Source organism: Vigna umbellata, chromosome 11 (assembly GCF_029865625.1).
Source record: "Vigna umbellata cultivar VRB3 chromosome 11, Vumbellata_1.0, whole genome shotgun sequence".
NCBI classification, from domain to species: domain Eukaryota; kingdom Viridiplantae; phylum Streptophyta; class Magnoliopsida; order Fabales; family Fabaceae; genus Vigna; species Vigna umbellata.
Window position 1 is genome coordinate 33,398,244 of NC_142175.1, and position 15,469 is coordinate 33,413,712.

The following is a 15,469-nucleotide window of genomic DNA, read 5'->3' on the forward strand; positions in this document are numbered from 1 at the left end:
CTTCTCTACTTAAACTTTTATCAAACGAGGCTTTCAGCGACCAACACATATAATTTTTCTTTCATTTTATATACATGCACGTTGATTATACTTTAAGTATGATTTTATTTCATTTTGACCGATTGGTTTCGTGCACAGGTACTCTTTGGAGCATAAGCGCATACTCTTTGGAGCATATATATGCGGATACTCTTTCTTCCTCACTAGCGGCAAACTTTATTCTAGCGAACCCACCTTCAAGAAGAATATTTTCATTTTCATTTTTGTTTTTTATGAGCTATAAATTGATTGAACCGGTTGATATAGTTGACATTGGTATTGTTGAACTTGTTTGTTGTTCATACACTGTACATCCAAACTTAGGGTAAATATGAGAATATATTCAAAACAACTCCAAATGACCTAAAAATACATTAAAAACATCAAAATATCATGAGAAGTTGTAACATCCCAAAAATACAGTATAAACCATACCATAGAATATTCACATATTAACAATATTACAGTTCAGTTCTGAAAACCAAAAAGGGTACGCTGATGGCCGAACGACCTTACAGAGATACTACAAGATTTAACGTTTACAAAACTAACTACCAGATCAAACGGTTTCAAACTAAACTTACACCGAACGGTTATACAAAATAGAATCCATCCTAATGATCGAACGGTCCTATGGCTCAGCTTTCACTTCTACAGCTTCCAGAGCCTCTTCCATCAACTCTTCCCCTTCTACTCACATCCACGGGATGATCATTGCAACAAGACAAATCCAACCAAACGAACAATACAGACAAGACGGAAATAAGGTAAGCTTATATAATTTAATTAATTCAATAAAACATATATTTCACATAAATCTGATATACATCAATAAGGCAATCATACAATCATTCAATCATACATTTCCAACCGAAATTATACGCCAAAGCATGCAATGACCGATCACTTGACTCTTACTGTCCGGATTGTATGAATTATGTGTAGCTACGACGTTTTTGCACTCGGGTGATGTAATAGCTGGGATACTCTCAACAGCTACCACCCAAGGTTAGTCCGCTCCGCCCAAGTTCACCTTATGGTCTAGGACCTCCTGTCATTCCCACACATGAGTTACTCTTCTCTACGTGAGAATGAGCAATAACGGAATATCAAGATAAACGCCAGCTAAGCTTTGCCCACATTCATACTCTACCATTCAATAACCACTCATGAGATATTCCTCCCTGGAATACTCTTTCATTTCCATACCATTCCATTCATATACCATAATACAATCAAACCGGACCAAACCGAACAATAACATTCACCCCAGAGACAAGACTGAACGTTTTGAATACTTTCTAGACTAACACAGCTGAACACTTAGTGTAAGACCGAGCGGTCTTCCACTTATACACAGAATAGAACCGAACGATTCATTATAGATAAGACTCATTATAAGTCGAACGCTTGTGGTAATATTTGGACGTTTACTGGATACTCATCAGTTACTACAGGACATGATTTTACTAGACAGAACTTTTAAGAATGTATTGAATACTAAAGAATAAGTGTATTTTAGACTTAGCTGGAAATTGTGATAAATATTTGTGAAACCTAAGATCTTAAACCGAACCCTACAGGCTTAAACCGAATACTATTGAATTGAACCGAACACTCTTAGTTCAAAGATAGTAAACAATGGAGTATAATAGAAATACCGAGCGCTTGGTTAAAGACCAATCACTATAAAGACCGAGCACTACTGAGACCGAGCGCTTGGTTCAAGACTGAGCACTATTGAGACCGAGTGCTTGGTTCAAGACCGAGCACTACTGAGATTAACTAAAAATGAAGGATAAAGATAACATCTATGACTTTAAGTATTATAGAATACATTATCTAAACTGTTTATGAAACATAAAGAGAAACTATACTTAGACTGAACACTTACTTACAAGCACACTAAGAGAAAACTGATCGGTCTTTAACTGAAATTCTCCACATAAGAAGAAATCCAGTCCAGACCGAATAACCAAGGATAAACCGAACAGTCAATAATGACTCTCGGTAACAACACAGAATTACACAGAATACTGTAAACTCAAAATCAAACCCTACACCAACCCAGTTCATATTATTCATAAATCATTCACTCATATAAACAAACATGCAATAACACTCGTACTTCATATTCATCAAATGATCAAACAAACATACAACCATTCATAATAAAGAACCATAATCAAATTATATAAGCTTCCCTTACCTCTAAACGTAGTCGAACGCTCAACTATGCAGTTGTGGCTCACCACTACCAAAAATCTTAGAATTCTACAGTCACGCTTTATGAAACTAACCAACAAAAGACCAGAAATACTCAGAATGAGATGATAAACTCATGCAACCAGAATTTGGATTTGCATGTGACAGAAAAACGAACGATATAAGAAGAGAAGAACTCACCCATTTAAACCACAACTTGATCGATTTAAATGAAAGCCCTTGACGTCGGCAAAGTTCAAACGGTGCCTGATTGGTGATCAGAATAAGAAAAAGATGATGATTCTTAGAGAGAATGTGGAGGAAATCTAGAGATAAGGAGGAGAAAATGGGATCCAGCAGCTTGGAGAAGAAGGTGCATGCAGAAAGTGGGACCAAATTTCAAAATTTCAACTTATATACCTCCTACTAAAACCTATCGGTCCACTCTCCTGCAGCCACTTGTCTTCCACTTTCTGAAAATCTGAACCCTTTTATTGACACCTGACTTCCACTACTTGGGGTTTTTAATGGGTTCTGACAGAAGCTCCCACAAAAAAGTTTAGACCAAAATTCAAAGTATATGTATGTGAAATATGTTTACAAAGTTTGGAAAAAAAAATTGACAAAAAATAGAAAACGACATTTTTTTTAAATCTAGAAGGAACTATCAGATACGCAGGCTGTCACTGATTTAGAAAATTTTTGTTCTACCCAAGATGTATAATAATGTCAAAACTGTCAACTAGAGTAAAATTTATGGTCATTTAAAGACATCGCAATTGATTTTCCAAATAATTTTTATACTTCACATATATCCAAAATAAGAGCTCTTGGGATTTTTTTTAGAATCTAAAATACAAAACAATATGACCATTTGACACTCAATGATTTGGCCTATGCAATCAAAGGTTTTTTTTTTTCATGCAAGATTTGGTCAAACTTCTATCCCCTCAGTATCTATGGTGGAAGAAAAAAAAAAGATAAAATGATTATTTTACTTAATTTATAAAGGTGCATAAAGAAAATATGGAGGTGCAAGTAGAAGCACCCGTCGTAATGTTATAACAAATTGGGCTAAGGTCCAATTTAGAGTACATAAAAATAAATATATTGCTTTCAGTTAAATAAATAACACTAGCAAGATTCTCCCCACGTTTCTTTTTTCAGTTAACTTGAAATTTGATAGAAAATTGAAATATATTATTATAGAAGAGTTTTATGGTATTTAATTAATAATCTTATACACGCGTATACTTCGTTCATTTTGGATAATTAAAAATTTCTTTATTGAAAACAACTAAAATTAATTTGTATTTAATTACTATTTTCGCTCTCGTGAAAAAATAGACACTACCCTAAAAATAAATTTTCAAAATAAATACATGAATTTATAAGTGTAACATCCCAAAAATACAGCTAAAACTATATAATAGAATAATCACATTAAATAATAATCCATATTAGTCTTATACTAGAGTCGAGCGTAAGCTCATGACCGAGCGGCCTTACAGAAAGAGTTACAAATTTAAACCGTACAGGATAAACAAACATGACCGAACAGTTTACAAAAGAAAATACCGAACGGTCATACTTAACAAAAGGGAAGGTGATCGAATGACCACCTTACTATAACTAGACTACTGACCGAACATCCTACTGTTCGGTCTTCACTTCTACCTTGATCAGGTTCTCTTCTTCCAGCGCATCTTCCAACAGCTCGTCTCCTTCTGCTCACATCCACACGGATGATCATTGCAATGACAAGACGAACGTACAAAACAAGACAAGACAAGAAACACAGGGTAAGCTTATGTAATTTAATTCATGTCCAAACATACATTTCACACAATAAAAGAAACAAGATAAATCATCATAAGTTAATACAAAGCCTAATACTAGACTGACTGTCCGGACTTTATGAAATCTGTGTAGCTACGACGTTCATGCTCCTGGGTGATGTAGTAACTGGGATACCCTCAACAGCTGCCACCCGATGTTAGTCCTATCTGTCCAAAGTAACCCTAAGGACTAGGACCTCCTGCCGTTCCCACACATGACCTACCCTCCTCTATGTGAGGATGAATGCTCACGGAACATCAAGATGAACCGCCAGCTTAGCATGACCACATTCATACTTTACCAATTCCAATATTCAACCATGAGTCGTTCCTCCCCGGAACGCTCGTCCATAAATCAACACATTTTATCCATATCACATTCTCTTCATGTTTCATTATCATTCATCTCAAGTTGACCAGTTGTACAAGGATCACTAAGGGTACGAAATACCGAAAGTTCAACCGCTAAACTCAGAACGAGACCAACACTTGGAGCGAGACCGAGAGTCTCTAGTTCCAGAACGGATTAAGATCAAAGTGGGTTACCCTCGGGTTGAGAAAGAAACCGAGTAAGATCATATATGACAAGAACTACTAGAACGAGTGTTACTTACGAGGTAAGTCAATTAAATGAACTGACTCTTAGAAGATCAAAATGAACACTTCAAAGATGATGTCAATTGCTAAAACTCTAGGCCGAAATCAATCAATACAGACTGTTCAAAGAATAATACTTATAAGAATTTACATGATGAAACTGAACGTTAATGAATATACTTAGCCTTTGAAGTAGCTAAACACTAATAACCATCTGAATATCAGTCAAAGACTGAACACTATAGTGAGCGAACCCTATTGGGCTTGAACGAACGCTTTTATTATGAAGTTGGCTTAAGGAACTAGAACGAGTGCATGATGTAAGACCAAACACTTGCTTAGAACGAACACTTGGTATAAGACTAAGTGCTACTAAACCTATAGAGAATAGGCTTGATAAATATAATTAGATACTATTTGAGTAGTGTTTAAGAATAAGTAAAATATACAAATACATATATATATATATATATATATATATATATATATATATATATATATATATATATATATATATATATATATATATATATATATATATATATATATACACACACACTTAAGTTTATAACCGAACGTCAATAACCAATTGTGCTTGGCCGAACGCTCATGCACAGTATTTCAAAGTGAAGACGCTCGTTCTCAACTAGGATCATTCCCAAATGAAAGAATCTAATTCTAACCAAGTTCACTAGAAAACCGAACGGTCAAGGACCGTTCAATGACGAACGTACACTTTCATAGGGGAAATTTCATACTTAGAAATCATTTATCTCAATTCAATTCTCATCACATATCTTCATAATTTCATACATTCATATCATAGTAAATTTCATATACTTCATACATCAGAATATAACAACCATCATATTTCATATAGCCAAACATCTCAACAATCATGCTTCACTTTAATTTAGCAACTCCACGAACGTTCATGCAGCACAACAAACATACAAATTAAATTAAATAAGCTTCCCTTACCTCGACACGTAGACGAACGCTCAAACGAATCAGAATAAACTTCCTCTACCACAGAGCTAACGTTCGACGATTACGTTGTTAGGAATATTGAACTACAATTTCCTTCTACCCTTAACGCTCAACAATTCTTCAAACCAAAATCAAAGAATAGACCAAAATGGTTCAGAATGAGACTATGAACTCGTGCAACCAGAACTTGGTTTGCATGTACCAGATAACGAACGACTAACGAGAAAAAGAACTTACCAGTTCATAACCCGAAACCGATCGGTTCAAACTGAAGCTCTTGACGCCGAAAGTGCTTCTACGGTGTCTGAACGGAGATTGGAGAAGAAAAGGTAAGTGTTTCTTTAGGGAGAAGATGACGGAGATGTAGTGAGAAGGAGGAGAAAATGGAGTTTCGGAAATCAGAGAGGAAAATGGTTGCATGCAGAGAATGGTGTAAACTTTTGAAACTTAGATTTTTCTTCTATCAACCAAAACCGAACGTCCAATTCCTTGCAGCCACCTGTTTTTCATTCTCCGAAATTCTAACTCTCGTCTCGACACTTGGCTTCTACTAAAAAGGATTTTGGAGTGCATTTTAATGAGGTATGAAAATGTAAATGAGGCAAGAAATTGAAAATTTTACGAGATTATATAACGTAAAATATTACTCATTCGGCCCTTACAGTTTAACAAGATAATTTTTTATTTTGTTTTTAGTCCTTAAACTTAATAAATTATATTTTTAGTCTTTATAGTTACTATTATAAAAACTTGACAAGTCAATTGCAATGTGAAACAGCAAAACCACGACAATTATAAAAGCCAACTTCTGGTTGTCCATGTCATCATCCTCAACCTCTCCGAGAGAGAACCAGAAACTGAGAACGCAAAAGGAAGAAAAACGCGTGTTTGGGTTATCTCTCTCTCTTGAATTTGGCGCGTTCAATCCTTTCAAAAGTCTTCATTTCTGGATTTTTGGTTGAAGATGCGACGCTCTTCTGCATCCAAAAAGACGGGTCAATCCTATTCCACTCCCACCGCCACCGATCTCTTCCGCTCCGGTACGCCATTCCCAATTTCTCAATTTTACCCCTTTATTTCATAATTAACCCTTTCTTTGATTCTTCTATAACATTTTCCCTCTTTTCATAGTAATAATTCGAATCACCACTTCTTAAAGCTCGGGTTATGAGTTCTTGGTGTTTCTTTTAATTGAAATTTATGTGCATATCTTGTGGTCTTTTTAAAGTTTGTTCTTTTTCCTATTTCGTGGTCCGCTCTGCTTGTCTGTTCGTGACCACGAACTTGTCTTCGTCTTTTCTGTACGAACACATTTTGAGTATTTTCTTTTTTTTATTATAATTCAGTGGGGTTCGGGGATTTTGGTAGTTGGGTATGGACTAGTGGAATAGAATTCTTACTTGAGAGTTTAGATCTTAAGAAGGAAAAGGTATTTCCCCTGTATTTATCAAGTCAATTTAGTACTTTTTCAAGCAAAGACTGATAGAAGCTGTTAAGTACTTTGAGCATGGACGGTACACCTCAATCAGTCCTCTTTAATTTAGCGAACGAGGCCCAAGAATCAAACTCTTTAGTGCCTGGTCATTGATGTCTTCCATGTGTATGTTTGTGTTATTTTATCATGTTTATGCCTTTGGTCAAACATAATTGGACTGGCATTTAGCAAGAGTTTTTGTATAGAGCAGTTTATTGTTCGGTATTCTAATCATACAAACATGATTTTTCAGCTTCAAGTAAAGCAAGCTCGAAGGAATCTGAACGAATTGATAGTTTATTCTATTCATTTGCTAATGGGTCAACCGGGATGATTGAGTAAGTGTGCTTCATCTAAAAATGTTTTTTTTTCTTCCATTCAATGTGTGTATATCGAATTGCATTATCCTTTTGTCATTTTCTTAATTCAAGATTCACACCTTGGACGTTGATCGGCTGGAGGTAGATAGCATTTAATCAATGATTAGTTGCCTTTATTGAACGAACTGCTATAGGCGTATATCTCATTTAATATAGCTAGGAGAATTTACACAAGTAGATATGAGCTTAGGGGGTATATGTATGGACAAATGACAGTAATGCCCTATTCCTATTATACCGAAGTACTCATTCTGTTTCCAAGTACAAATATGATTGTAAGGTAACAGGGTAAGACTTGAAAGTATAAAGAATTCGATAAATTCTTGTATTATCAGACATTTGGTAGTAAGTGACGGAATTGCATATATGATTATCTGCTTTGACTATACAACCCTTCAGCTGCTTTGGTTATCTTTCTTTCGTATCTCACCTAATTCCTCACAAAAACTTGCCCCTCACTTCTGGCAATTTATTCCCATCATTTCTTCCTACCCACTACCTGTCCTGCCGTTATGAATATGTTGTGTAGGGTTAGTGATGGACTGCTTGCCACATTTGTTTCCAGCTACAAAAGGTCTCCTTATTGTGCTTCTTGTCAGGTACATCTTGTTTCCCAATTTGGGCAATGAATATTTAACTAGATGTCATGAAGCCCTCAACAGTGGTGGTACGGGTTAGCTTGTGATGTAAGTGTGGCAGTGGAAGTCAGAAGCTCAAGTAATGCTGGCTCTCTGGTTTTTTCACACATAATTTAGTGATGGCAGCTCCCTTTTTTTCCTTCTAATTTCATGGATGGTTTCTTCAATTGGATGGGGACATTTAGTAGTGATTTGATATTTATTTTGGTTTGGAATTCTGTTGGCTCTGTTCAAGGAAATTTCTTGTTGATTATGTTGCTTCATTTAACGAGTAGAAATGGTTTGTTTAGGTTTCAGCTTTCAGTACGTAAGCTTGAAATTTAGTATACCAGTTTGTTTGAGTGATTGCAATCCGCAGTTGTCTTGGCACAGGGAAATGCATGAGTCATATGGTGACTTGTGAGGTAGAGGATATGGTTATCAGGTTGTAATAGGATTAAAAAGTTTGATCCAATTTGACTGTACTAGCAGATAGTTGCACCAAAGGTAATATCAACTTAAGTACTACGAGGTCCTTCTTCAACGGTGCCTTGGGTTGGATCACGTGGATCATAACATGTCGACATCAATCCTTCATATTAAGGGAAAACGAAAGAAACAAAAACATCAAATGAAGAAATAACGTGTTTAAACTGTGAGAGTGATTTTTGGTGTATAAGTGCTATTTTTTATGCACTCTGGTGTTTGCATTTTAAAAGCAGGTTTATTATATTTTAATAAATTTGTTTACAGCCCAGAGGGAATCGAAACACTTTGTGCTGCTATGGAGGTTAATCATACAGATGTGAGGGTTTTGATGCTTGCATGGTAAGTTATTTGCTACACTTAATTGCCAATCGACACCATAGTATTAATTTCTTATATCATTATCTTAAAATTTTACAGGAAAATGAAAGCTGAGGAGCAAGGATATTTTACATTGGTATGTATATTATCATGTTCATTGTTCATAAAACTTATTTTGGAATTATGTCAATTTTTAAATACAAACTCACGTATAGATATTTGAAACCACTAATATAATGTAAGTTTCTTTGATGGTTGGTGCATAATCATGTAGTTTTGGCAGTATCTTTCTTAACCATCTTTATACTGAAATCACGTACATATTCCAAAATTTCGTAGGACGAGTGGAGGAGAGGCTTAAAAGCATTGAGGGCCGATACAATTAGTAAATTGAGGAAGGCACTTTCAGACCTAGAAAAGGAGGTACAATTATTGAAGTGATACACTTTTTTGATTATTCATGTAGAAATTAGTTTCTGGCCATCGTATTTTATTTATGATGGAATTATTTTCAGTTGCTAACAATTTTAATTTGACATCTCCTGTAAAGGTCAGCAGGCCATCAAACTTTGCAGATTTCTATTCATATGCTTTCCAATATTGTTTAACAGGTAAGCTTTAATGTATTTTCTGTTTATTAATATTAACTTCTTTTTGTCCATTTACGTCGAAGTTGTTTGAGTTTATTTTTCACATTTCAAGTGATTGTTCTAGAAAGTTGAGATAGTGTAAGCTTACATTCATCTGATCTCAACCTTTTATTTTATTTTCCCCTTATCTGCTAGTTTGAATTGGTTAGAAAATCTCTAACAAACTCTTCTTATTCATACAATCTTTTGTAACTTAGATTACTCAATAAAGAGTTATCATATTTGTTCCTCTAAACTATTATTAATTATACGTCCTGTATCTAATCTGTCAAATTTTTCCAGAGGAGAAACAGAAAAGCATTGATATAGAGAGTATTTGTGAGTTACTTACTCTTGTTTTGGGTTCAACATTTCCGCCCCAAGTCAACTCATTTGTGGAATATTTGAAGGTGAGTAATGGCTTTTACAAAGGTTATGGCATGACTTTTAACTGTTTACTATTTGTGGAATATTTGGTTATGGTATGACTTTTAATTGTTTACTATTTATGGCAGACTCAAAATGATTACAAGGTCATAAACATGGATCAATGGATGGGATTTTTCCGCTTTTGCAATGAGGTAGCACTTGCATGTTAGTTAATTAGAGGAGAAGATATTTGTTAGCCTTTTTGACTCCAAAGTATTCATGATTGTTTGCTTCATGTGTTTTCTCTGGATCCTTTTCTACGGTGAAAAACTATGTATGGGATTAATCTCTCTTGTATTGAATATACGAACAAGATCGTCTCTTTATAATAGAAAGAAATATGGACTAAGTTCAAAATACAAATAAGAAATAATAACAAACTAACTAAAGATAAAAGATAAATATAAAATAAAGATAATATATCTAGCAGTTAAATTATAACTCATCTGCATAATCTAATATATTCACAGATAAGTTATCCAGCCCTTGATGACTATGATCCTGAGCTTGCCTGGCCCTTGATCCTGGACAATTTCGTTGAATGGGTGCGAGAAAAGGAAAAAATAATCTGATAAGCCATTTGATTCTCTCTATCTGCAATCATAGGTATGTGTGTTCATCAATGTGGTGTTTGTGATTTTTGAAGTTTATATTCTAACTGATGCAAATTGGTTTGTGAACACTTGACAGCGCTTGGCGACAGCTAAATCAGACAGACAATATATAGTGATGCGTTTTGTGGCTGGTTTATTGTACTTATTAAATTATTGTTTCTTATTTTTGGCATTTTAAACACAAACCATTGTTACTTTTTAAATTTTCCATTATATGCTATATAGGAGCAGTTGAGGCTATATACAAGCTTTACACCCTTTCTCATAGTAATAGTAATATGACTTCATTCACTACACTACTCTCATTTTCTCCTCCTTATTCACCATTTTTATTTTCTTTTATATTATTGCTCCTAGTTCTATGTACACTAATCAAGGTTAGTTTTTGAGCTAAAAAGCATAATAATTTCTTTTCAGACAATAATACGTTAATACAGATTTTTTTTTAATATTTTGACATCAGACTTATCATTTTATCGAATATGTTAATATGGTAATAAATAAATAATGAATCCATAAAAAAAATGCCATGCGTATTATGTTAAAATGTTATAAAAATATTGTATTAAAATATATTTTTTCTTCTTTTTCAATCAAAATATTCGAAAAAGAGTGAAAGAATGCATTAAGCAACTTAACTTATCCATAAGTTCGTAAACAAAAATGTAAGTTACACTTGAGTTTATGAAATTTATATGAAAGAATGGAATGAAACAAGTTAATAACCAAATTTGTTGGCTAAGTTATATTTTAATTCTTTTAGTTTTTCTGTAAAAAATTCCTTTTTATTTTATAATTTAAATTTATGACTTCTTAAGTTTTTACTAGGAAACGATACTTTGACAATTAATACAATGCTTTAACTACTATATTATATCATATAATAATAGAAATTGATGATTGATGAGTAAAATTAAGCTCACATTTGGTTATGCATCACTATCTTTTTTTAAGAGTTGGTGAAAAAGAGTAGGAGAAGCAAATATAACGAACATTGTGTAATTTGAAATTATTTTACAAAAATTTAACCTTATAATTATTTTTTCTGACATTTAAATTAATTTGAAATTAATTTTCTGACATAAATTACCATCAGATAGTATGATTCAAAACAGTAAATCATAATATTATAATAACCATGAAAAGTATAACGGACATTCTATCTCCAACTTCAACCGCTTTGTGGAGATTAATTTCTTGAAAATGGTAACTAATTTAAATGAAAAAGTAATTAATGTATATTTTTTAACTGAAAATAACAATTAACATGCATTTTGGTAACTTACAAGCTCAGGTAGGATGGTTATTTCTTTTACTACATTGTTCATTTCATATTTAAATTTAAATTTAGTAACATCATTAAAATTAAAAAAATATAGATTAACCAATTAAGGATTTAAACATGTTATGTTATGGTTACCAAATCCCCTATAAAAAAGCGCTTATAAATTTTACGTTACAACAATATAAAGCGTGTGGTTACTTGATCTGATTTGTTCACCAAGTTCTGTTAAAATAACAAAAGTTTAAATATGTGTGTGAGTATGCAAAATTTAAACTTGTTTTTATCTAATATTTTAATTTTTAAATTTTAAAAATAAATAGATATATTTCTTTAATCTAACATGTTAAATATTTTTTGGTACAAAATGATGATTCAAATTAACATTTAAATTAAAAAGAATAAAAAAGAGTAAATAATTTAAACATTTACAAGTCCAAAAATATTTATTAATATCTAAAATTTAATAATAAAACCGTATCAAGATTTTAAACACGAAGCTAAGATATACTCAGTCGTGTAATTATGAATCATAGAAAAATAACATACCCATTGCATAGTAATTGTTACAATTTTTACAAAATAAAAATCTCATTGATATGAAACATAAAAAAGAACCAATTTGAGATTATTACTCTAAGTAGAGATGATTAAACCAAATATTTAATCCAATAATAATAAATTTCAAGAGAAATCATGTTGTGTTATTGTTCTTAGCTAAGAAAAAAAAATGTTTGGAGAGAAAAAAAAAGGAAAAAAAGAAAAGAAAAGCATTATTGGTTTGGTGGTCAAAAGTTGGTGTTCTAAGATGCAGCTTTGTTGACTCGAATAGCTCCTTTAGAAGAAAAAGTGGAAAGTCCAAATAGCAAAAGTCATTACCCTAAAAAAAGAAAATGAAGAATAGGGACAGAGATTGACAGAAAATGACAGCACCAAATTCTTGTGTAGTTTATGTCTCACGTACCAATGAGAATTACATTATGTGATTTATGCATATCTCACCATGTCTGTAACATAACATAAATCATGGAGCTTCTAATTTGTCATTAGTTCATTATCATTTACGAGTTCGACACAAAGAAAAGAGAAACATAATGTCTGTTGCTTCCACTCTGTTGCTTCCACTGCATATTATAATGCATGTATAACAGTAGAAAAGGGTAAATGATTAAATTCGTATTTCTCAATTTAATAATTCAAGTTTAAAAGTGAAAAATGTGTTTCAATTCAATTTTTCATTATAAAATTAATTTGTTAGTTTTGACGCATATGATTTTTTATTCTTTGTTATAAAATAAAATAAATAGTTGATGATATAGATGTGAATAACACATGTTAGTAAAGTAAACTAAATGGAAGTTCTTTCACTTTATAAAAAAAATTGTGACCTATATTACATCTTACAAAACTTTATTTTTATTAAATTGATTTAGTAATACTAGGTTTTGTTTATTATTGTTTTCTCACATCGACTTTTTCTATCAAGTCTTTCAACAGAGAAACGAGAATTTAACTTCACTAATAAAAAATTACTAAAAAAACAAGCTAAATATGTTTGGTATTTAATATTAAAAAATCATATTTGTATTTTATTTTTGTTTATATTTTTACTTTCAAAATTTATTTATTTTTCCTATAAAGTGGGACCTTTCTTTAATTTTAAAAGAAAAAGAAGCATAAAAGAAAAAAAAGCAGATTTTGAACGCGGGATTCCTGGCTGGTATTTTTATATGTTATTGGATGTAAAGAATGAAGAAAAACAATTTTAAACTCAGAATCCAATCTGTTGCTTTTCTTCGATCGAGCAACTTCTCTGTGATTGGCCAAATCAAAATGAAAAAGAAAAGATTTTGGGCGTTGATGAAGATCACGAAGAAGACCCAACAATCAACGGTGAAGGAGGAGGGAGTGGGCGTCGGGTTCTACTCCTTCCCCTGCGCCCTCTCGCAGGGGATGGTGTGGAAGTTGGTTTCTTTCCCTCACTCGCCAAAGCTTCCTTCTCTCCCTCGCATGGCTTCTCTTCCATTCTGTGATGCCTAACTTTTGTTGAGTTCAGTGTCACAGGAAGAACACAGTTGCACAAAAAACCTGCAAAACACGTCAATTCATCCATGTCAACGTAAATTCAACTACTTTTGGTTTTTCAAAGTCAACAAGAACTATATTTAAAATTTTCTAGGAATGGTGTCGTGTTTGTAATCAATTCCAACATCATTGAATATTTTTATTGCAGATACAACAATTTCACCAAAAAAACAACAGCACAACCACACTGTAACGATTTTCAAATTTCAAATTTATGCAAGCAAACAATAACACCTGGGATGAAAACGACCGGTGACGGATTAATGGATTAATAGATTAATAGACAGCACTTAAAAGTTTTTTATTGATAAAAAAAGAAAGAACAAACAGGTTCTGTTGGGTTAACGTTGTTGTTGTTGCTGCTGTTGTGACAATAGCAGTGAACAGTGAATAGTGAGTTACCACTTACCGATTCTGGCAAGACGATTGACCCAACTTGGAATCGGATTTCCGGTGAGTCTTAGACACGCAGCGTTGCAGAAATGGTTGCAATTTTTGGTGATGAGATTGTAAGCGTTTCCTCTGTATTCAGAGGCGAGTTCTTCCATAACCGTCTTCACCTCGCCGGGCCCCATGTCGGTTTTTCCGATAAGAATCGTTTTTCTGAAAGTGAAACCTTCGCACCTCCTTGGTTCCCCCTCGAATATCCCCGTCGACGGATACTCGTGAGCCCCGAAGGCGAATTCAACGCCGTGAACTGCACCACAGCAACAACCAAATAAAAAAAAAAATTAATTTTTGGTAGAATAAAGAGGAGAGAGAGCGACCCATAAACCTTTTTTTCGTTGCGGATCGTAGATCTGAGGTGGGTTCTTGCGGAAATTCAAAAGGGGTGGAGAGTGAGTGAGAGAGAGAAAAAAAAAACGAACCTTGCACGCCGGAATGGTAAACTCCGAGGCCGAACCAGTAAGCGTAACCGTTCATCGGTGTCAGATCGTAGACGTTGAGGTACACCGGGACCGATCCCGAAGCGACACCGTTTTTGGAGCTCTTCCTGCACAGCATTCTGCGGCGGCGTTTTGCTCAAAACGCCAACTACTTCATCGCCGTTCCACGCGGAAGAAAAAGCAGAGTCCAATACGAAATGAAGGTGGAGGCTTTTTCTCACCACAGAGTATGGTATCTGCAAAGCTGTTTGCTTTTCCCAATTGGGTATCCGAATTTCTAGGAAATGGAAAATGGGTTGTCGAGAATGAGGAGAAAGAAGAAAAGCCTGGTTGTGTTAGCTAGTGGGTTCCACGGCGGTGGGTGGTGGCGGTGGCGGTGCGCGCGCGCGTGTGTGTGTGAATTGGGAGAATATATAGTGTGTTACATACGCATGAAAATGTATTTATAAATGAAGGTTTTGGAATTGGAGTGAAATTACGTTTGTGCCTGAAGCATGAGCTGGTGTGGGATTGGGTGTAGGATCTGATCGTGTTGAAAAGAATTTGTAAAGAGAAAGAAAGTAACGTTTGGTCATAATTATGGCGTATGGGTGAGG

General features: G+C 33.9%; 2 protein-coding genes across 2 annotated transcripts; one reads left to right on the forward strand and one right to left on the reverse strand.

The window, feature by feature from the left end:
* The first annotated feature begins 6,444 nt into the window (after positions 1-6,444).
* LOC124835937 (defective in cullin neddylation protein (DUF298)) lies at positions 6,445-10,913 on the forward strand. The gene is made up of 10 exons (XM_047310972.2): positions 6,445-6,709; positions 7,397-7,481; positions 8,894-8,968; positions 9,047-9,083; positions 9,287-9,370; positions 9,498-9,558; positions 9,880-9,986; positions 10,092-10,157; positions 10,476-10,611; positions 10,696-10,913. The coding sequence occupies exons 1-9, from the start codon at positions 6,634-6,636 to the stop codon at positions 10,575-10,577; spliced, it is 693 nt and encodes a 230-aa protein (XP_047166928.1). The 5' UTR covers positions 6,445-6,633; the 3' UTR covers positions 10,578-10,611; positions 10,696-10,913.
* Positions 10,914-13,615: 2,702 nt separating this feature from the next.
* On the reverse strand, positions 13,616-15,469 carry LOC124835896 (PPPDE putative thiol peptidase family protein). The gene is made up of 3 exons (XM_047310927.2): positions 14,856-15,469; positions 14,396-14,683; positions 13,616-13,989 (listed from the first exon to the last, which is right to left on the reverse strand). The coding sequence occupies exons 1-3, from the start codon at positions 14,989-14,991 to the stop codon at positions 13,769-13,771; spliced, it is 645 nt and encodes a 214-aa protein (XP_047166883.1). The 5' UTR covers positions 14,992-15,469; the 3' UTR covers positions 13,616-13,768.

Bases quoted from the DNA above. Each gene is read 5' to 3' on its own strand.
- LOC124835937 (XM_047310972.2), top strand. From the start codon at position 6,634: ATGCGACGCTCTTCTGCATCCAAAAAGACGGGTCAATCCTATTCCACT. The intron at 8,969-9,046 runs GTAAGTTATTTG...AAAATTTTACAG, and splicing joins AGGGTTTTGATGCTTGCATG to GAAAATGAAAGCTGAGGAGC. The intron at 10,158-10,475 runs GTAGCACTTGCA...ATATATTCACAG, and splicing joins TTTTCCGCTTTTGCAATGAG to ATAAGTTATCCAGCCCTTGA.
- LOC124835896 (XM_047310927.2), bottom strand. From the start codon at position 14,991: ATGCTGTGCAGGAAGAGCTCCAAAAACGGTGTCGCTTCGGGATCGGTC. The intron at 14,684-14,855 runs GTTCGTTTTTTT...GCTGTGGTGCAG, and splicing joins TTACCATTCCGGCGTGCAAG to TTCACGGCGTTGAATTCGCC. The intron at 13,990-14,395 runs GTAAGTGGTAAC...CGTGTTTTGCAG, and splicing joins CAATCGTCTTGCCAGAATCG to GTTTTTTGTGCAACTGTGTT.